The sequence below is a fragment of the Podarcis raffonei genome, chromosome 8 (assembly GCF_027172205.1).
Source record: "Podarcis raffonei isolate rPodRaf1 chromosome 8, rPodRaf1.pri, whole genome shotgun sequence".
Taxonomy (NCBI): Eukaryota; Metazoa; Chordata; class Lepidosauria; order Squamata; family Lacertidae; genus Podarcis; species Podarcis raffonei.
Window position 1 is genome coordinate 50,034,007 of NC_070609.1, and position 21,692 is coordinate 50,055,698.

General features: G+C 46.7%; 1 protein-coding gene across 6 annotated transcripts in view; it reads left to right on the top strand.

The window, feature by feature from the left end:
* ZFPM1 (zinc finger protein, FOG family member 1) overlaps positions 1-21,692 on the top strand; it is a 111,765-nt gene that overhangs the window by 53,103 nt on the left and 36,970 nt on the right. For 3 of the 6 annotated variants that reach the window (XM_053399955.1, XM_053399956.1, XM_053399957.1), the window contains exon 3: positions 5,981-6,076. In XM_053399955.1, coding sequence (XP_053255930.1) covers positions 5,981-6,076 — 96 coding nt within the window. Of the gene's footprint in view, positions 1-1,233; positions 1,336-5,980; positions 6,077-20,920; positions 21,103-21,692 lie in introns of those variants that run through there. The other 3 variants (XM_053399958.1, XM_053399959.1, XM_053399960.1) reach the window with 3 other exon arrangements.

Below are 21,692 nucleotides of genomic sequence, written 5' to 3' on the forward strand. Positions count from 1 at the left end.
GCAATATTGGGCCAGATGGACCAAGGCTATGACTGTGTAAGGCAGCTTCCTGTGTTCTTCCACTGCAATCATACTTAGGGTTTGTAACATTTGCAAAGCAGATTGTGCATGTTAACTTGGAATCCTTACAAGAGACTTGTAAGATAGGTCAGTACTATTGCCCCCATACTGCAGATGAACAGCCTACCCTAAGGGCTGCTCACGGCTTCGTGGGAGAGGCAAGGCTTCAACTGGGGATTTTGTAGCTCTGCTTCTTATAGCCTCTGTGCTGCTGCTGTTGCAGCAGCAGCTCCCTGCTCTGGCTCAAATTTCAATCAATAAATTCTGCTCTCTCTCCACAGCAATTTGTAATCTAATTAAGGGTCTGAGTTTCTTGCTACTGCGCCTTGAAAGACTGCAGACCTGGCTAGGTAAATGCTGACCTAGAAATGCAAAACACACACACACCCTGCTTCTGTCTCCCAGCTTTTTAGAAACATGAGTTGGCCCAAACAATAGTGACTGTCTTATTTGTCCATAGAAGCAGCAGGAATATTGAGGCTGTAATACTATGTGTGCTTACATGAGAGAAAAAGTCCCTAGAAAAGAGGAAGATTAACTTCTGAGTGTTAATGTTGACAAGATCTAATTGGACTACTTTTACCTCTCCACACCTCCCTCCCTCCCCCTCCTCTCATTTATTTATCTATAAAGACATTTTTATTATTTTAGACTATTTTATAAATGGTTAAATGTTACAATTGAAAATAGAATTTAAAAACACATTTCTCAAAAAGGAAATCAGATAACTGCCCATGAGTCAACTCATCCTTCTGGAGAAGGCTAGACAAATAAGAAAAGTTTGTGGCACCCAACAAAATGTGTATAAATGTTTGAATGTTACAAAATAGCTTAGCAGCATGCAGCAGGAAAAATACAATTGAAAACAGAATTTAAGAACACATTTTTCAAAACAAAGAAATCCGATAACTACCTATGAGTCAACTCATCCTTCTGGGGAAGGTTGGACAGATAAAAACCGTTTCTGGCACCCAACGAAGTGTGTACAGTGTTGGAGGCTGTGTTAAGGCCCCATCTGTGCTAAACATTTAAAGTTAAGAGGCCTCTGTTGCCCTCACAGAGCTACAGTTCCCAGGATTCCTGAACCCATTAAACCACTGTAGGAGTTGTAGCTCTGTGAAGGAAATAGGGGTCTCCTCTCAGCGCCAAGCAGGCAAACTACAGTTCCTGGGGTTCTTTGGGGAAAGCCACAACTGTTTCAAGTGGTATGATAGTGTTTTGAAAGTACAGTGCCCGCGGTGACTACCCCCCAACGCACAATGTGTGCTCTGCCAGGTAGGGCTGCCATGTGTCCTCTTTATCCAGGACATGTTCTCTTTTTCAGGGGTAAAATTTAAGACAAATTGCATCTATTTGCTTTGAATGGCCGTCATGGTGTCCTCTTTTTTGCTCTTCAATATAATGGCAACCCTACCCAGGTAATGTGCTCCTGTGCCTTTTAGGCCATAACAAGGTTCCCTAAAAAAAGATGATGTCATAGAACCCAACTATGGGTATATGATGATTATTATATACTTTTTTCTTTTCATTCTCCCTGCCCCAGTTTCTTTTCTTACTTATTTGTTTCATTTATATGGCAAGGCACCCAATGGCATTTTAAAGCACTATAAGAAATGATATAACATGTAAAGTTGGCTGCAGGGGACGGGGCAGTCCGACTGGAGTAGCCCTGATGTTGTGTGTGCCTCCTTCGCTCGTCCGCTTCTTCCTCCTCGCAGGCCAAAAGCAGGCAGAAAGGGCCTGCTTCATATTCCTGCCAACCGATTCCCATTTGGCAGTGGGACATAACCTACAGCCTAAGTTGTGTGTTTTGGTTTCATTTTCTGCTTCTTAAATGGTGGGTGTGCTTGGATCCTAGGCAGAGGGTCAGCAAATTTCTAAAGCTGTTTTCTTTATATATTTATATATAATAAAAAACAAGGGAGCATAAATAGTAATATTCATAATTTGATTATCTCCCTGATAAATGTCAGGCATTATTTGGTGACCCTTGGCCATCTAATCTTTCCTCTTTCATGCACACGTATGCACACACATTGAGCGTTGAGCCAGTGTGGTGTAGTGATTAAGAGCAGTGGACTTGTAGTCTGGTGAACCGGGTTCCATTCCCCGCTCCTCCACATGCAGCTGCTGGGCGACCTTGGTCCAGTCACACTTCTCTGAAGTCTCTCAGCCCCACTCACCTCACAGAGTGTTTGTTGTGGGGGAGGAAGGGAAAGGAGATTGTTAGCCCCTTTGAGACTCCTTAGGGTAGTGATAAAGCGGGATATCAAATCCAAACTCTCCTCCTCCTTCTCTCATCCTCCTGGCACGGTAACTGCCATTGTCCACGCACAACTGCATAGATGTCTATTAGGAAGCTATTAATCTCTGAGGGACTTGCAGGATGTTTGGGACCTGGGGAAGGGGCAGTGAAGCAGTGAGTTTGTGGGTGGGTGGGAAGCCAAGTGTTTTGTGCAATGGCAGACTTTGACCCACCGAGCTAGTCTGTAGAAAAGGAAGCAAGAGATTCCTTTATCTGATTTTTAAGGCTCTCTACAAGAGCCTCAGGCTGAGGGGTGGGGGGTTGCGAGGGGGGGGGAGGTTAGGGAGAGCAGAGAGCTCTGAAAGCTCCAGCCTGAACAGTGCACCTGGCACTAGCGCGTCGTGATAAAAGGAGGCGATAGCGCATGATAACGCACCGGCTGCAATAACTGCTGCTCCTGTGGCGCATAGCAAAAAGCTTTCAGCGCGATGGATAACAATCAATATGCCAGCCACTTTGATTTATAGCCAAAAATAATGGGACTTTTATACCCGGCGATTGATTTATTTGATGTTAATCATCCACCCCACCCCCCCATTCCCACCTTATCACCTGTATTAATAATCACCAATCGCCGGTGACGTCACCACCCCCAGGCGCCCTTTATGGCGCCAATCGATTGGGCCATGGTTGTGGGGCCTTTTTTGGCGGTGGTTATTGGGGGCCTGGGTGCAAAGGCAAACATGCCCTCTGCCCGCTAATCTTTCACGCTGTCTTATGCAGATAGGCTTATCGGCAGGATCTTGAACAGCAGTTAATGGGGAAAATAATTGTCATCAAGTTGCTATGAGTCTGCCACCGGGAGAGTTGGCCCAGGAAGTAAGTTCTCTTTCCCCACCCATTTTTCTTTTGTTTTGTTTTTTCTTTTCGTCAGCCAGCTGGCGCTGGGAGAGGGCGGATGGGAGGCCTGGAAAATAAGGAAGCAACTCTGAGCCCCCCAAATCATCCAGTCACGGTTGATGTTTGTATCACACAAGCTTAAAGTGAAGCATCCTGGGAGTGTTCTGGGATTGCCAGCTCAGTGAGCAATTCAGCAGAGGCTCTCTGTTATGTGCCCTTTCTACATGGGCTGCGTTAGGTTGGGGAATAGCCGTTGATTGGTGGAAGAGCTCATGCATTGCTCGCAGAAGGCCCCAGGTTCAAACCCCGGCATCTCCCTGTAAGTGTGGGAGACTCTGGACAACTGCTGCCAGTCAGTGTGGACAGTACTGAGCGATGTGGAGCAATTGACCTGGCTTGATATTATGCACTTTGAATGACTTGAGAGAGAGCGTTCCTGAGCAATTGGCGTGCTCATTCTGATGGCTTGTTGTATTTTATTTTATTTTGTTTTGTTCTATTTTATTTTATAAAAAAGCATTCATTTTCTGGGAAGTTCTTTTTAATCTCTTTATAACAAGGTGTGATTGACCCTCCTGATATTTTAGTGCCGAAACAGCTTGATAGGTAATGGTACTGTACGACATCTTTATTTTCAGACTGCTTGATACTGATTTTATCTGCTCTTTTATTTTATATTATCTTTTTCTTCTTACCCCTTTTCAAGCTGTTGTTAGCTGACCTGGAGATTTTATGGAAAGGCAAGGTATAAATGTCGGCTGTGGCTTCTTCTCTTTTTTTAGGCCTTACTGGCTGCAAATAAGCTTGAAAATAGATCGAGAGTGGCTGGTAAAACCTGATATGCCCAAGTGAGTCTTAGCAAGAGAGGTAGTGATTAGCACTTTGCATAGCTCCTTATTCCTGCTTGTTGCCCCGCCTTCAATTTGAATAAATTTTAATTTGCACAATTCATTTGGATTTTAGGCTTTGCCTTTTCTTCACACAGAACACAAGCTTCTTTAATTATTAGAACTTCATTGAGTTGTTGTTTTTTAAAGTAAGTATTGAGCACCAGTGCAGCATAGTGGTTAGAGTGTCAGACTAGAACCTGGGAGAGCAGGGTTCAAATCCCCGCTTGGTCATGACGCTCACTGGGTGACCTTGGGCCAGTCCCTCTCCCTCTCAGCCTAACCTACCTTACAGGGTTGTTGTGGGGATTAAATGAAAGAGGGGGAGAACCATGTATGCCACATTGAGCTCCTTGGAGAAAAAGGTGGGATATAAATGCCACAAATAAATAAAATATTGCAAAGTATGTCTGGTTTGTGGGCTCTATCTCCAAACATCAGGTACAGGGAAGATATAGAGATAATACACAGGTAGGGGTGCCAACTTAAATAAAATATTGGGGGGGGGGAGGTAAGCCACGCCCAACACAATCACAAGATGCAGCACACACACACCATTTGAATGGCAGTGCCCATCAACTGGGGGGGGGCAAGCTCAAATATTTTATTGGGGGAGTTGAAGGGGCCTCGGCCCTTAGGAGTTGGCTGTTATGAGGATGAGTGATGAGGCAAGGACCGCAGCAGTCAGATTCATTATTATCTAGCAAGCAGCTCTGTATGTTGATTGTCACCTTGTGGGGTTTCCTGGCATCCTATGCATGTCTTTCTATCCCTGGTTGGGAGCCAGTTCAACATATTAAATGTCATTATTATTCCTGGGCCTAGTTCTTAGACATCAGGTGAGAACCCAACCCATTCACTGAAGTCTAATTCTCCCAGACATTAGGTGAGGTGATAAACAATTCACTGGACCACTTCTGTCTTTGAAAGCTGAGGGGTGGGGGAAGCACAGCTCACACGGTCAAATAGTCTACTAGAATTAAAATGAAATAATTTCCTGCACTTAGAAAACAGTTGTCTCCAGAAGACAAGCTAAGCTTGAATCCCTTCCTGCTGACACACTCCTTTCCAGTATGCAGGGGCTGGTGTCATTTTGGATAGAAGGTGTCAGGGAACTGCCATCAGCTCAGAGGCGAGAGGTGGAAGGGCAGTTGTGTTATAGGGAACCTCCAAAAATCTTGCGAAGCAGTTCCTCCTCTGGCGAGGAGGGAAGTCCCACCTCCAGTGGAGAGGAAGTGGTGGGAGCAGGGGATGCTAGGGAGAGCCTCAACACTGAGCCTGAGCAAACCAGAGGGGAGGGAAGTACCCCTTTGCCAGCGCCCAGTCTGCGCAGTAGGTTTAGGTGCAGGGAAGGGAGGAGAAGGTTGGGGGTCACGCGACTGTTATGCTGGAGGAGGTATAATGACCGCCCACTCCCAGATTCTGCTAGCGAGTGAGCCAGACATGAACCTGCGATGCTCTTCACTGTAAATAGGTTGCACTAATAATAAAGCCTGGAAAAGACAGGTCGGAGTCTTGCCTGTTTGCTCTCGAGCAACCACACCAGCACCTGACAGAAGGGGTATGGTATTGACCCATGTGCATCCCCACGTACGGCGTGAAATGGTACAGACCAGACTCAGTTCCATGCAGTACAATTACGTCCTGATCGTCCCACTTGCTGTGTGGGGGAGCTAGGTCTTTTGCTTTCTATCTCCAAAGAACACCCCCTTCTTAGCCATGGCGAGCACTCTGTTCATGATGCAGCTGTGTGAATGGCTGTCTTAAAGCTGGCTCATGTGACTTGCCTCATAAAAGCCTGGTGCACCTGAATGGCTGATCATATTTTCTTCACAGCCCTCAATGATTCTGAGTGATGATTCAATGATTTCATTACTTCAATTTTCAGAGACTGAACTCAGAGAGAGCTTGGAGAGCCCAAAGGAGCCAGATAAACAAGAGTTTCTGGAGAAGCCCCAGGAGCCGAAGCTTTGGAACGGGCCAGGTAAGTACCCCCCCCCCCCGCTCCTCCTCCTGCCTTCCCTGCTAAACCAACTCCCATAAGTAATGAAAGAGATCTCATGCAGGTAAGGGCAGGCTCTCATGGAGCTGGTATCTTAACTAAGTTCCAAACTGAGCACAGATCTCTCCAACCAAAATTGGTTTTTAAATGAAGGCAATCAATCAGAGACTTTTAATTCGTTCCTCCTTGATTGATTGACACCTTTTGGGGAATGCTGAAGGACAGTGTCTTTAAGAACGTGAAGACTTCTTTAATAATTTGAAGCAAAAATCGCCACTCTTAGGGAGAAAGTCCACCGTTAATGTTTCCTTTCTACGTCAAATGTGGGGATGTTACAGACAGAGCAGAGCTAAAAGGCTTCTGAAGGCTAGTAAGCTCATGAGCCCTGAGTATTGTGGGAAGCCGTGAGTTTTAGGAAAGCTGGATGCTGCTCATAGTCGTCGTCCCCCCCCCTTCTCACTGGACTTTCATCTGTAAACCAGCAAGTCATGCAGAGAAACAATTGGGTGTGCCAGTCTCCATCTGTCAGTGGAAAAGTCTGTGAGTGTGTGATGAGCTGGCGAACAGCAGCTTGGTTATATATGATCCGGGGTGGAGGGGGATGGATGTGTATTTAGAGTGATAGGGAAGGATCCTTAGCTAAGCACCTGCTTTGCATAGTCCCAGGTTCAATCCCAGGCATCTCCAGGTAGGGCTGGGAGAGAACCTTGCCTGAAACCTTAGAAAGCTATTGCCTGTCGGTTTAACTAATTCTGAGTTAGATGGCCCCATGATTTGACTAAGTATCAGGCTGGCACCTGTAGGGATAACTCTCCTGACAGTGGAGGTAGAGCTTGGCCATTGCGGGTTGCTTTTGTGTCCATGAATTTGCCTAATCTTCTTTTATGCAGGTTGGTGGCCATTACTGCCTTCTGTAGGAATTAGTTCCATAATTTAACAATGCGCTCTGTGGAAAAAGTACTTCCTCTTGTCTGCCTTGCATCCTTCCAACATTCAGCTTCATTGGAGCTCCATGAGTTCCAGTGCTATGAGAGGAGGAGGGACATTTCTCCATCCATTTTCTCAATGCCATGCATCGTTTCATGAACTTCTACCATGTCGCCTCTTACTCACCTTCTCTCTAGCCCAAAAAGTTTCCTCAGAGGAGAGTTGATCCCACCCCCCTCGATCATTTTGATTGCCCGTTTCCGAATGAAGCCAGTAAGCTTCCTCCTCCTTAGTGTTGCCCTTGCAGAACTCATCAAGGAAGAGGATGGGGACGGATCTAGAATGGGTTGGATCCAAATGGGCACCAGGCATCACGGTGTGTCACTGAGGATGGCAGCCTCTGTGATCTAGAATGGATCAAGGATGAGAAATCTAGTTCCATGTCTGTGAGACTGCCTCAGGTGTCTTTTTTAAAAAAAAGTTCATCATTTCTTACTTATTTGTGGAGGAGGGCCCTTTGTTGTTTTCTTATCCTTCCTCCTTTTCCAAGCACATCTCATAACTCCAGCTTTTGCTTTATGGCTTTTGCTACTTGAATTGAGAGGATGACCAAATTCATCCTAGCAAATCCACAAAGACACCCCACCCCACATATACACACAGCCTCTCTGTCACTTTGTAAAGAACTCCCAAGTCCAGACTGCCTTGAGTCTTCTCCCCCACCCCCCACATGCCCTGAGTGCGAATCCCATCTCCCTCTGCAGCAGCAGTTGCTTGTGAGTATTATAATATTAACAAAAGGCTTTATACACCGCCTTTCATTACAAGAAGAAATACTAGGGCGATTCAAAGAAATGAATAAAAGCCTAGCCAACAGCAAAATAACAAGAACAAAACCAATTCTAAAAATGCAGCTACCCATAATTAAAAGGCACTGTGAAGCAACAACATTATAACATCCATAATTAAAGTATATAATAAACAAGGCAAATTAAAGCAGTGTAACAATAAAGAGAAACCATTAAAGCAACAATGAAAGCAGAAGATTCAAGTCAGGAGATAGGAAAGTGAGAGTCGCTTCTAAAAGTGTTTGTCTGCTTTCTTCTTCTCTTTCCCCTGCCCCAACACACACACAGAAACACACACACACACACACACACACACACACACACACCACTCCCTGTTCAGGAAGGGAAATGTCTGTTCACAGCCAGGCTGATATCCCCAGCCCTTCCTAGATGTATTGGCCGGAAATATATCTGCAGGACTTCCCTCGCCACTACCTCCTCTGGCTCTTCCTTGGTTATCTTCTCTTTCCCACCCCAGACCTTTTGGCCTCGATGGACGGATGTGAGGCTGCTCTGCTCATCCTTGGCTGGCCACATGGCACAGCACCCCCTCCTTCCTCCCACCCACCCTGCCTATGCCTGCTCTGTCCACTGATGCTCTTCATTCATCTCAGAACAGCACAAGGGAGACTCAAGATGCCCAAATCCCTTTTGCCAACATACTAAGAGCAGACTAATGGTTTATATCCAGCTTTGCTTACGGGACCCTTAACCTTGACTTTGTCCCTGGCTCAGCCCCAAGAACTGGGGGGTTGTTGTCTTCTCAAGGGGTAGGATGCTCAGCTGATGGCACAACAACCAGATAAGACAAAGTACTCCTTCAACACTTTATATTCTTTCATTGGTAACGTAAGAGGAAAAATTACTATTACTCATACGTAATCTAAGCACCACCACAAGGGATCCTGATTAAGCATTTAGCTATTTGATGCTGAATGTTATCTGTTAATTCTCTTCTATCCTGTTTCCCCATTCCTTTTCGTAGAATCATAGACTTCTAAAGTTGGAAGGGACCACAATGGTCATCTAGTCCAACCCCCTGCAATGCAGGAATCTTTTGCCCAATGTGGGGCTCATACTCATGACCCTGAGATTAAGAGTCCCACGCTTTACTGACTGAGCTATCCATCAAAAACTCTTTTCATTTAAACCATTTCATGAACCAAGAACCTATACACTGACCGCTAACAATACACCCGTATATGGTAAATATTAGTGCAAATTTATTATGGTTGTTGTGATATACAAATGACATGAGAAGTCTTGGTCTGTATCATTTATTATTCCGATGATCCTTGTTGATAAAACCCAACAGAAAAAATGACGACAAGGTTCTCCTTCATGCAACACATACTTAAACTGGGGAACTCATTCCCACAGGAGGCAGTGCTGGCCACCAACTTGGTTGACTTTAAAAGAAGATTAGATAAATTCATGGAGGATAAGGCAATTAATGGCCACCAGCTATGATAGGTATACTCTGCCTCTCCACCGCTGGAGGCAGTACTGCTTCTGCATGCCAGCTCCTGGAAACCACAGGAGGAGAAAGTGGGTGGCCACTGTGAGAACAGTTTGTTGGGCTTGATGGCCCTTTGGCCTGATCCAGCAAATTCTTATCATGTCCACATATATTAGGGGTGGTGAATAAATTTGATTTAGTTTGCATTTAAAGGTGATCCCTCCCTAATTTGTGCTTTCCAATACAATGTGCAAACCAAAACACAGCCCTTCTTCGAAATTCGCATTTCTCTGAATTTTGCAATGTAGTTCTCTAGTCAAGCAATGTGTACAAAGATTTGTATACTAGCGTGCATAAAAATGCATGTATTGTTGAAAATAGCACATACCAAAATACATTATATTAGAGATAATTGTTTTTAAAAAAACGTGCATATCAGGCAAAAGTCATATTAAAAGGTGAATGTTATATTATCCACATGAAGATATTGATGAATTTGCATGATGACTTTTTTAAAAAAATAGTAACTGATATAAAACGTGGAGAACTGAATTTAAGACTGGAAAAATGAGAAACTTGGAGAAACTGAAATTGACCCATTCATCCATCCCTTGCTCTTGGTTTATTTGTTACATTGATATTTTTCCTCTCCTCCAAGGAGCTCAATGTAGCATCAAAGGCCTCCCCCCTTTAAATCTGTGCAACAATTCTGTGAGATAGGTTAGGCTGAGAGAGTAGTAATTTGTCCATGATCATCCTGTGAATTTTGTCACCCAATAGGGATTTCAACTCAGACCCTCTAACCACTACACTACTGCAGCACATTGCATCCAGCTGCACTGATCCTCAGTCTTGTCTGCAGATGGTGGGTGATGATAGGACCAGCACATGAGGAACTGTGTACACATGGTCAGGATTGGAGCAACTTGGACACAAGATTTCTCCCACGTCTCTTCTTTTCTTGTGTTCCCCAGGGACGGCATATCTCTGTACTAGGAATTGAGAGGAATAGAGTGTACAGCTCTGGCTACCCTGCATGCCTTAAGACCATGTATAGGCTGAGTTGGGGGATGCATATCAACCATAGCTCAGTGGTGGAGTGCACTGATTGGTGTGCAGAAGGAGCTAAGCTCCATACCCGATGTGTTTATGAGATCTGGTGGCAGTGGATGGGAAGAAGAAACCTTGTGAGGATCTGGAGAGCCACTGCCGGTCAGTGTGGACAATGCTGGGCTTGATGGACCAAGGGCCTGACTCAATGTAAGGCAGTTTCCTATGTTACTGTGCATAAAGGGCCAGCCATGGTGTCATGGTTAGAGTGTCAGCAGTAGCACCCTTCAGACCAAAGTTCAAATCTCCACTCAGCCGTGAAGCTCACAGCATGACTTTGGGTCACTCACAGTCTCAGTAACATAGGAAGCTGCCTTATACTGAGTAAAACCAATGGTCTGTGTAGCCCAAACTTATCTACACTGACTGACAACAGTTCTGATGAGTTTCAGGCAGGGTTCTCTCCTAGCCCTGCTTGGAGATGCCTGGGATTGGACCAACGACCTTCTGCAGAACAGCCATTCTACTACTGAGCTTACGGCTCTTGGTCTCTCAATTTGACCTACCTCACAGGATTGTTGTGAGGATAAATAAGGAGGGGGGCGGAGAGTCAAGTTCCATCTTGAGCTCCTTGGCAGAAAGGTGGAATATATACAAATGTAACAATAAATAAATAAACTGCAGCCACTAGTCTTCATATCAAGTACATCTTGCAAAATATACTTTTCCCATCCTGTTTTAAGTCTGGCACCAGGTTGTTGTCAAAGCTTCCTTAGAGCCCCCCCCCCTTATATTTCATTGCAGCTTTCTTAAAAGGTCGGGAACAACACCTTTTACTGTTTTCTATCCACTCTCTGCATGGAGGGGCTTCCTTGCGTCTGTGGAACCCATGCAAGTCTGAATATGCATGGTAGGATCTTCCTTGTGTAGACTTCTGCCACTTCATGTTGTGGGTGTTCTGTTTCTAATTTCTGTTGACGGTATGTGAGCTGGGACTCCAAAGTTCTGCCATCCACTTGTGTGAGGGAAGTGCACTCTGAACATGCTCGTATGCACCTTCCTACCAGAAAAGTCCCAGATGTTGCAAATGTTGCAGTCAGTGGTTTGCTCAATTAAGTTCCCTGAAGTTGAAAAATAGGTCCTGACACTGTATCCTGGATCAAATTCATAAGCAACCAGAGTAAGGGTGGCAAGTTGCTTCCTCTTCCTTTCCCCCCTTGTTCCTCCCTCCTCCCCCCGCCCGCCCCCACTGGAGTTGGTTATTTGCATTCTTTATGTAAAAGAGATTTTATTATCGCCGCTGTGCAGCCCATCTCCACTCTGGTAATTGGAGTGATATTAATTTCTGTGTGGCTGGGAGTTGATGTGAGTCCGGCGATGCTGCGGCGATAGGCTTTTCCTTTCTGCGCTAACCGCCGCGATAGGCCTTCTATCAGTCTCTGTGCAGGCACCACACTTATCAGGAATGGAATGGGTAAAAAAAAAAAGGGAAAGAGGAAAAAAAAGGGAAACTTTGAGCAGCCTGAATTTCTTCTTTATCTGGCAGGATCCGCTGTGTGTCAGCAGTGGCAGGCTAGGAGGATGCTGTGGAGGCCAGGCCAGGCGGGTGGGTGGGGGTGGGTGGAGAGAGTTGTGTTTTTCAAAGCTGCTGGGTGCCATCCAGTTTTGTCCCTCCCAAATCTTCTTTTGCCAAATCTTCCTGCAGAGCCTCGCTGACTTATTGAGTGGCCAGGTTGGCGTGCCTCAAGCGCTTTGCCCAATCAGGCACCTGTCGACATCCTAGGTGAACATAGGATGCTGCCTTATAATGAGTCAGACCATGGTCCAGCGAGCTCAACATTGTCTCTAGGAGTGTTTCCGGCCATGGCTTGAACCTGGGACCTTCTGCATGCAGAGCAGGTGCTCTGCCACTGAGCTGCAGTCAAGGTGAAGTTCTGTAGGCACAACTTTATGGCCATCATTTGTTAGATAGGGCTTCCATGACCAGACTGGGGGCCAAGCCCATCTCCCCTTTCAGGTTCCTCACTAGCAGAGCTCCAGAATCATCTGCAGCTTCTTTCCATGTTCTGTGTTTCCTTTTCTTCCTTTGGTCCCTGGAAGGGCATGGGAGATCAGTAGAGGGCTGGCTGGTGGGAGTGGGGAAATCCTTCCCATTCAAGTATGAGGGGAAAAAAGGATTGGGGGCTGATGAAGGATCTGAGCATGCCTTCTACCTGTTGCAGGGCTGCTGCATGGAACTGAGAAGCATAGGGGGAAAGCTCACTTCCATGTACTCAGCGCACTAAGGTTTTCTTGGGAAGTTGTAAAAACTTCTCCTTTGGACCCCTGCAAGAAAAGCTTGGCTGGGCACATCTGGCAGGGATGCCTGAGCATCTGGAATCTTGCATTGGAATAAGACAAGGATAGGGAATATCTAGCCCTTCAGATGTTGCTGGATTACAGCTCCCATCATCAGTTTGGGTTTCTCTCATCTTACCATTTTTCCAGTCTGAACTTCAGTTCTCCACATTTCCACATCAGTTTCAGGTGTGTGTGTGTTTTTTAAGGCTTCATGAAAATTCATCATATTTTAGTGTGAATTTCTCCTAACGTGCACATTTTGCGTAAATCACACATTTTTGCAAATGCCAATATGCATTTTTGTATGTCACTTTCACTTATATTTCCATTTCTATACACACTTTACCTTAATACATGCACTTTCGTACATGATTGCTTGGCTGGAGAACTGCGTTGCAAAATTTGGAGAAGAGCAAGTTTCAAAGTGGGGCTCCATTTCAGTTGGTGTATTGTTGTCTTTAAATGCCAACTGAATTAAATTTCTACTCCACCTCTGTGGGCTCTGCAGGCTGATGGTGTCATGGGACTCATTACATTGTTTCCCCCTTCTGATTCTGATTCTGTTAAAAGTATTAATGAAAATCCAAGACAGACCTTTTCAAGGTGCAGTTCTAGGAAGAACCCTGGCTACTTAAGAAGCTGGCAAAGGAAGTCCTTATATGCTCCTCCTCTGATTTCAACAACCCAATCGCCAACTTGGATGGGCAGAGCCAGGCCTGCTTTGCAAGCTTCTACCCTGGAGACTGCAGTCCCGTGGTTCACCACATGGGGCAGTGATCATCACTTCCTGAAATTATGTTGATCTAATCCAGGGTCCTGCTTCCCACACGGAGAGCAGAAAGGCGTAAGAGCCTTGTCCTTCAGTTGCCCACCCCCTAATCTGAATATAGAGAAGTTTACTGCTTCTGAACCTGGAAATTTCAGTTGTGTGTACTGAAGGTCCGTTTGTGAGGAACCCTTCCTGAAGGGCAAGGATGCTCTACCACATCTCTCCAGGGATGTGCTATGGAGCTTGGAGTACCCCATTACTCCTGTTTCAAGTGCCCAATGTTTTTGCACCACTCTTCCTCCAGCACAGGCCTCAGCAGGGCAGGCTGCCAGGCGTGGTTGGGTGGGAGGGGATGAGCAGCTGTCCTTCACTTTTCTGATAGCCCCGCACATTCATGCGCCTCACTGAAATGAGAAAGTCAAGGGAAGGAGAAGAAAATGAGAGGGAATTTTTTCCTCCCCTCTCTTTCTCTTTTTAATCTTTGCTATGACCTTGTTCGCTGGAGGGGTCTTGGCTGCTTTAAAATTCTGATATGCAAATAGCTGATAGCTATAATCTATAATCCTCAACTTGGGAGCGTTTGCAGATGTAGCTGCCCATTCTGTTTGACTTCCTGTTCTTGCAAGTCTGGCTCGTGGTGTGTGTGTGTTTCCCCAAAATAAAATATATATATTTAAAAACCTCCTGAGAGTTTCTAGTTGCTCCCAATAGAGTGGGTTGCCATTTCTGAATTGTGCCCCAGAAGTAAGAGAGAGGGGAGGAAGCGGGCAAAGTCTCCCGAATTTGTTTCTTGGCAGATCCCATTCGGTAGCAAAGGTGGCCTGGACTAGTCGCTGGAGAGTAGCTGGCTGGTTGTCGCAGGAGCTTTCAGTCTGCAGCAGCCAATCACAAAAGGAGTGTTGGTGGCTAAGATCCTACGGCTGCAATGGCCTTGTGAAAATGCTACCGGTGAGAACAGGGAAGATGGTGGGTCATTATATTGTTGTCCTCCACCCAAATCTCCAAGCGGTGCAAGATTCCAGGGGTCCCAGGTGCTTATCCATGGCTCCTTTTGGGAATGAGACTGAGTCTTTTTAATATATTGTTTATTTACACATATATGCAAACTGAGCCTATGATGGAGGGGTCCACAGCATCAACACCCCAAGAGGTTCTGGTTTCTCCCATATTCAAACACAGACCAACCATCATGCCCTGACCCTCTCTCCAGCTTGCTGCCTTACCAGCCTGCAACCTTTTTCCTTCTAGGGTACATCACAGCCAACTCTCAGTTCTGCTTCAAACTCTGGCTTTGTCTTCTAACCAGCTGTTTGAGCAGGAGGAGGGCCCCCACTCATTTGCCACCTGGTCCAGAGTCCCTTCTCTTTCTTCAAGGCCCATCACCTTTCCCTTTGTTCGTTCTTAATGGTTCCATGGCAATTACCCTGTGAGGAAGCTAGCCTGGCCTATGTTGTAATCCTTACTGGATCCAGGGGTTCAGGAGGCTTGATTTACTTCCAACACTGACTAGGCCTAGGAATTTAAGGGAGTCTGGCACCGCCGAACTCACAACACTATTCTTCCTATGTGGACTTCTTCTTGCTGTAAGAAATGTCTCCCCCCAAAATTTGTACCCTCCAGTGTTTTGGGCTACAACTCCTAGTGCTGTCTGATCTGATGGGAGCTGTAGTGCAAACTTCCTAAAAGGAGTGCCAGGTTGCATTGGGTTGGGGGAACAGCTGCCGTAAGAGCTGGAAATAACTACTGGATTGGATACCTTTCAGAGGGAACTGGGCAAGGTCAATGAAGTCAGGTCTATCTGCTGCTATCAGTGCCTAAATGGAGTCCTCATGTCCAGTAAGTTTTTTGTGTTGAAGTTGCTCCAGCCCCTCTGGCTTCGTATAACTTGAGCCCTTGTGTTCTTTGTACCTGATTTATACCATTTGTACCATTTATATCCCAGCTTTCCTGCAAGGAGCTCAAGGTGGTATATAAATACTTCTCCTTCCCATTTTATCCTCGCAACAACCCTGTGAGGTAGGTTAGGTTGACAGCAAGAGACTGGTCACCCAGTGAGCTGCATGCCTGAGTGGGGATTTGAACCCTGGTCTCCCATGTCATAGTCCGACCTTCTAACCACTACACCACCCTGGCACACTGATGGTGCAGACACACCCCTGGTTGATGTCTGCAAGTGAGAGTCTCTTCCCATTGCCCTGAGTGTTATCGCCTGCACACAGTCACACCCACACACCGGCTTTGAAAACTGGGCTGATGCTCTGTGTTGCTCTGTGCTAATAAGCCAGGCAGAGCTTATTATGGGCCCGCATCCAGATCAATATGTGCCTCAGCGTCATGGGATTAGCAGAGAGGGCCCTCCTTCCATTGCAGCTTCTCCTGTGCTGAGTGATATCCATGCCTTGTGGATAGATCAAGCTCCGCAAGCATATTTAAAAGAAGCGGGGGAGAAATAATTGGGTTGTGACGGGGCACCTTCTCCACCTGTAACTCAGCCTTGTGTTTTACTGCCCTAGTTCCTTTTTATGGGCTCCTTTATTTTCACACCCTATCGAATATTCAAATGTACCTGCGACCCCTGAGCCTCTTTATGGGGGGTCGTTTGTCACCTTTTATTTCTTTTTTGTCTCCCGGTAAAGAGCTCTTGCCATTAATTACAGGGGCTAAGGACCTTCCTGCCAGCCTGCTTTCTCCTTCCTTCAGTAACTCTGAGGCAAAGAAGGCTGCTGCGTTCAGATGCCTGAAGCTTTTGTTTTTTCACTCCCCCTCCACGGAAGCTGCTAACATCCCCTTGCACCCAAGCCCACGGGCCTTACCTTTACCTGCTCATGTCTGTTTCTCACCTTTCTGGGACTCAAGATGGCAAAGCTAGGGATTCCAGGGAGGTCTCCTATCCAGCCACTGGCCTGACCCAAACCTTCAGCTAGGTTGCCACACAGCATGCCTTCCGAATATTCCCTAAGACCACATTCCTGAGCTAGTCCTTTGGATCTCAAAGAAAAGGGGGGTGAGGGATAGGAAGACACAACTTCTTGTAAATTTTCTCTGAATGATCTGTAGGTGGTTCTTAATTTGCCACAGGCAAGCGTCTCTTTGTAAGCCTGCACTCTTAATTAGCAGGCCTCTTCAGTATTTCTGGGCATAGGTCAGCTAGCATTAAGGCATGTTGCTCATTTAACTGTATGAGTTCTAGGCTCTCAATTTAAATACACGAGGGAGAAAACAATATTTCCAAAGGGACAAAAGCAAACATCCTTGCATTTTAAATGGTGCTCATATACGTCACAGTGGCCATCAACATAGAGTTATCCCCTCCCCTTGTCTGTCATGTAGAGGACATGCTGGTTTTAAGATGCTTTCAACCTGCCGGGTTGTTTTTCTAAAACAAATAGTTTTAAAATAATAATTCTTGTTTTTGAATTTGCTGACCGACAGGTGTAAGCATCTGCTTAGCTTTCCCACCAAAATATGAAGGAGATCAAGGTGTCTAGTTTTTGGATTGTACCCTCATACTGTCCCAGTGGTGAATGCCATTATTTTATCAGATTTACAGAGGGAAAGGTAAGGCAGGGAAGGAGATCAGTTTGCTAAGGCCAGATGATGAACCCATGGCAGAAGAGATGGACACAAACCCAGATCTCCCCGTCCAGAGCCTTGAGTGAGTTTGCTTTCCAAAGGGCCCACAGGGCCACCCGCCCACACCTGTGATTATAGGAACATGAAGAACAGCCCAGACCAAGGTGAGCTTATGTATCCCAGCATCCTGATTTCCACTTTAGCCAAGCCGATGAGTCTGGGAAAGCCCAAACAAGGCATGGCAGAAATAATACTGTTTTCCCAGAGTTCTCCCCCAACAGGCACGCTGCATTTGAGCATAGATTGCCTCCAGACATGGAGGACCTGCATGTCTCCTCCAGCAGAAGTCTTCTTCTGGGATTGAAGATGTCACTTCCAAGCAACCTTCAGTTCCAGCATTCTCAGTGTTTAGGAACCGGCTGCTACATAAGCAGTTGCCTTGCTGGATCAGTAAAATCTACCCCGTCCACCTTTCTCTTTCCAACTGTGGCTGGCCAGGTGCCCTTGGGAAGCTTGTGAGCAGGGCATGAATACTGTTGGCTGATTGAACCAAGGTACCCTGCCACTGGACTTGGAGGCTCCATTTTCCTATTACAGCCGATGATCTTGGATATTTTCTTAGCCACAGCCAAGGGGCGACTGTTGCTATCGAATTAAAACAGTACACACTAACCCCCCCCCCATTTCCCTGGCCTTTATTTTTGCTCCATCTCCCACCCCCAGCCCAGCTCTCTTTTTCCTTTCCTTTCCTTTCTTTTTTTATCTGTGCTGCGACTCCTGTCTGAGTAATCTCTCCCTGCCTGAAGTTTTCTCTGCAAACCTCAAGGTTTATTATCAGGCAGCACAGGGCAGCGTGAGGCGGGACGGCCCGTTCTGATGGACAGGGCAGGGTTGGCCACCATCTTCCTGATTATCTTTTTGTGCTTTGTGTGTGTGTGTGTTTCTCTTCCCCTTCACATTGGTATGTGTGGGTGGGAAAAATTATTCCAGCTATTTTTCTTTATCGCTCATAGCAGAGTTTTACACTAGATAGTCCTATTTGTTTTAGATTACCGTGCTGGAAGGGAAGGGAGGGCAGGGCTGCAGGAGCCTGTTGCATTCTGGGGCTGAGGCCAGCCTTGATCCACGAAGCACATGATGCTTTGCAAAACATTCCTCGTATTGGGAACTGGTGTGGTACTGAGAGTCTAGTGCTTATAGTGTGTTGAACTGAGACCACCCTGACCTGGGTTCACTTCCGTTCTCAGCCACAAATTTGTCCTTAGCCTAACCTACCTTGCAGGGTTGTGGTGAGAGGAGAAGGTAGGCAGAACCCCTTAAGCTAATCAGAGTTCCTGGGAAGGGAGGGCAAGCAGGATAGCAGAAATAAATCTGCTTTCCTCTGTGCATGCTCAGGAACACCCTTCCGATGCCGCACCAGGTGTTCTAGGGTTAAATGGCTCTGGGGTGACGCCCTGTGTGTGCTGCCGGACTCTTTAAGCAAAACCACTTAGGAAGAGAATTTTTGATTGGGGTGGGGGGAGAAGCAAGGTGGGTCATGCTGGCGCTGATAAGGCAGGCCAGCGTAAAGCAGAAGAAAAGGCAGTGAAGAGTCCCTCCTTTTATGAGACACAATAACCCACACCCTGGCGGGGGAGATAGGATCACGGTTCATTCCAGGCCTGAATACACCGCCCTTGCCTCCAGGATATGATCAGACCCTCCAAAGCCCATCTCCCTATTGTCCCTTCTCCTTGGAGCTGATGGTATCAGGGACCAGCCGGCCAGGACTCCGGTTTATGAGAAATTCTCTAAAGGGGTGTGTGGGGAGGCTGGAAGCAGGGTGGCGAGGGGGCAGGGTGGGTGGGATAAAGAAATAAGACCTGATATTGGGGGTGGGGAAATAGCAGGATGTTGGGGCTTCGGGCTGACAGGGCAGCCCAAAAATAGGTGCTGGGGTGCGAGTTGAACTATTAAGGCAAGGTTGCAACAGCATCAGAATAGAAGGAGCTCCCTTCTGGGTCAAACCAAGTGGCCCAGCTAGTTCAACATCCTGTTCTCACGGTGGCCCCAATGGAAGCCCACAAGCAGGACACAAGAGCAGCAGCAGCAGCAGCAGCACTCTTTCCCATTTGCAATTCCCCTGTATACATGTGAACGCTTGGCTAGCTGGCTGTTGCACCTGGAGGACACATGTAGGTGCCCTTGCACACTGCCTTGGGTCCCCACACTGCTCTAAGAAGAGGGGGGAATGTGAAAGGAGAAAATGGCCCTGTACATGTAGTGGTAGCTTTACCACTCAGAAGTGGTCCTCTGTATCTGTCACCCATTGGCAAGGGAGGATCTTTTGAACTTGCATGCTGTCCTCCCCTCCCCTCACTCCTGGAGGCTGGCTCCACCTCGTTCTCGTAACGGCAAGCCACAGTTTTCTTTGGGGATCTGAGGGCAGCTGTTTAGGAGGCTACCGCTTTGCGGCAGATTCGGCATCATGGCCAAAGCTCTCTTCGTCCTTTAAGGGATGTTTGCGAGGCCTGTGATTAGGGGTAGAGAAGTTGAAGAGTTCTAACAGGAGCTGAAATTGCCAGTGTTCCCTTATTCATCCGGAACGGAAATCAATCCAGTGAATATGATTGGTATTCACTGTTGTTTTTCTATCTTCAAACAATATGGAATCAATGACCTCACCTCCTATTTACATTGCATTTCCTTTGCACTGAGACAAGCAAAGTGATAATGCAGCATTAATAAAATAGTTAATTATGTCCGCAGCGGACAGCAAGATGGAAAACATAGCGTTTAACAGAAGCTAAACTGCAGCGGAAGGGAAACAGTGCTGCAATGAATGTGGGGCAGAATGCCTTTTTGCATCTCCAATAAGGGATAAGGGCAGGACATTGGCTACCTATGAATGTTTCCATAGGTGCTGAGGACAAAGTACGTGTGCAGAAGGGGAATGCTTGTACTTCCTCTTTTCCCATTCCCTCCCGTCTTCCTCCGCTTCCTCTGCCACCTCCCCCTGTCAGATTTCAGATTGAAAAGCTCCACAGGGCAGGGCTCCACCTTATTCCCCGTTACACTGTAAAGTGTCATGCATGTTGACGGGGCTCCATAAATAATGATAGAAAGAGCAGCGATAATAATAACGGTGGCAGCTAATATCCCAGCGCCAAAAGTTCTGGCTACGTTCTGCACTCCACAATTAAACCACTTTCAAGCTGCTTTGAAATCTTTGATTACCTCCAAAGAATCCTGCGAATGGTAGCTTGGAGAGGAGGGTCTCTGAAAATTGTATGGGAGTTCCCCCAGCTCTTTTTGCTCCCAAAACTCCTCGGTGGGATGTTGTGATGGCTTTGAAACTGGCTTATATTTGAAGTATAGGCATGGCCTTTGCTGCTCAGAATTTGGGTGCTCCACCCCTGCCAATCGTTGCACAGGGTAGCCGCTTTAAAAATTTGATGGTAGTTTGAACTCTTCCCCCACTGCGACCACCCACCCTAGTATAATCCAAATCCTGGTGTGTTAAAACTGTTGCCTCCATTGCCCTGAGCCTGCAAAGAAGAAAGAGAGTGGAAGGGGGCTGTGCCTTAGTCACGAAACTGCCTTATTGGCAAAAGGGCTCCCCTCTCGTCCTGTAACAGTGACCCTTTGCCTAAAACTCCTGCCTTGGAGGTTGGGGGAAGGGTAGACAGGTCCACGTTGCTATCCAGGCTTGGTAAGAGCCTCCTCCACTAATGGGGTCAGGGTTTGCAGAGATAAAGATTTGCTGTTGTTAACTGTGTCAAAAAATCAATAAATCCCCAGTGATGCTTGGCTGTGATAGGAGAGGAGAAATCCCCAATAGCCAGCTAAGTGGCGGGGGCTGGGCATGTGCTGGCAGTGAGGTAGGGAGGGGGGGTTGGCGGCGGTCTGGATAAGCGGAGACCCTACAGAAGAAGAGAGGGGACTTGGGGGTATGTGAATCGCCAGCCCCATACTTCCTGAAATGCAGTCCTCGGTTGCCAGGGCGCCATTTTGAAACGGAGAGGGACAACGGTGAGTGGATGTCAGCAACCCAGACGCAAAGGTGAGGGGCAGAGCAGAGCTCTGAAGACTGTTGCTGCCGAGGGAGGGAAGGAGGGCCGCGTATCGGATGGGCTGTACCTTGCCCCACCTTGCCTTGCTGGCAGGTCTGAGCCGCTGCGGCTTGAGCGTACAGAGGTGCGACAGGGCTCTCTCTCTCTTTTGGTGGGGAACTTGCATTGGCAAGCTGAAGAGACCTGCTCCCTGAAGCCACCATTGGCAAGGAGCACAAGGGCTTAAGTTTGGTGGCGCAATTTCATCACCCAAAGTGTATTTTCTGTTCACATTTAGTCTTGGGATTGTGAGCAACTGGGCTAGGGGGAGGGAGGCACATTTTTTTAAAGGTGAATTTGCCTGGTGTGCAACAGTATAGATGTGTGTCAGAGAGATGTCAGAGAATTCTGAGGAAACCAGAAACAGCAGCAGTAATTGTCAGTGTCTGCTTATTTGTTGCGTGTCCAGAACAGAAATCAACCCAGCATATATGAATGGTATTGTCTGTTGTTGTTGCTTTCAGTCCACAAACAATATGTAATTGATTTCACACACACACACACACCCCAAATTTGCACTATTTCCTTTGCACTTTAACAG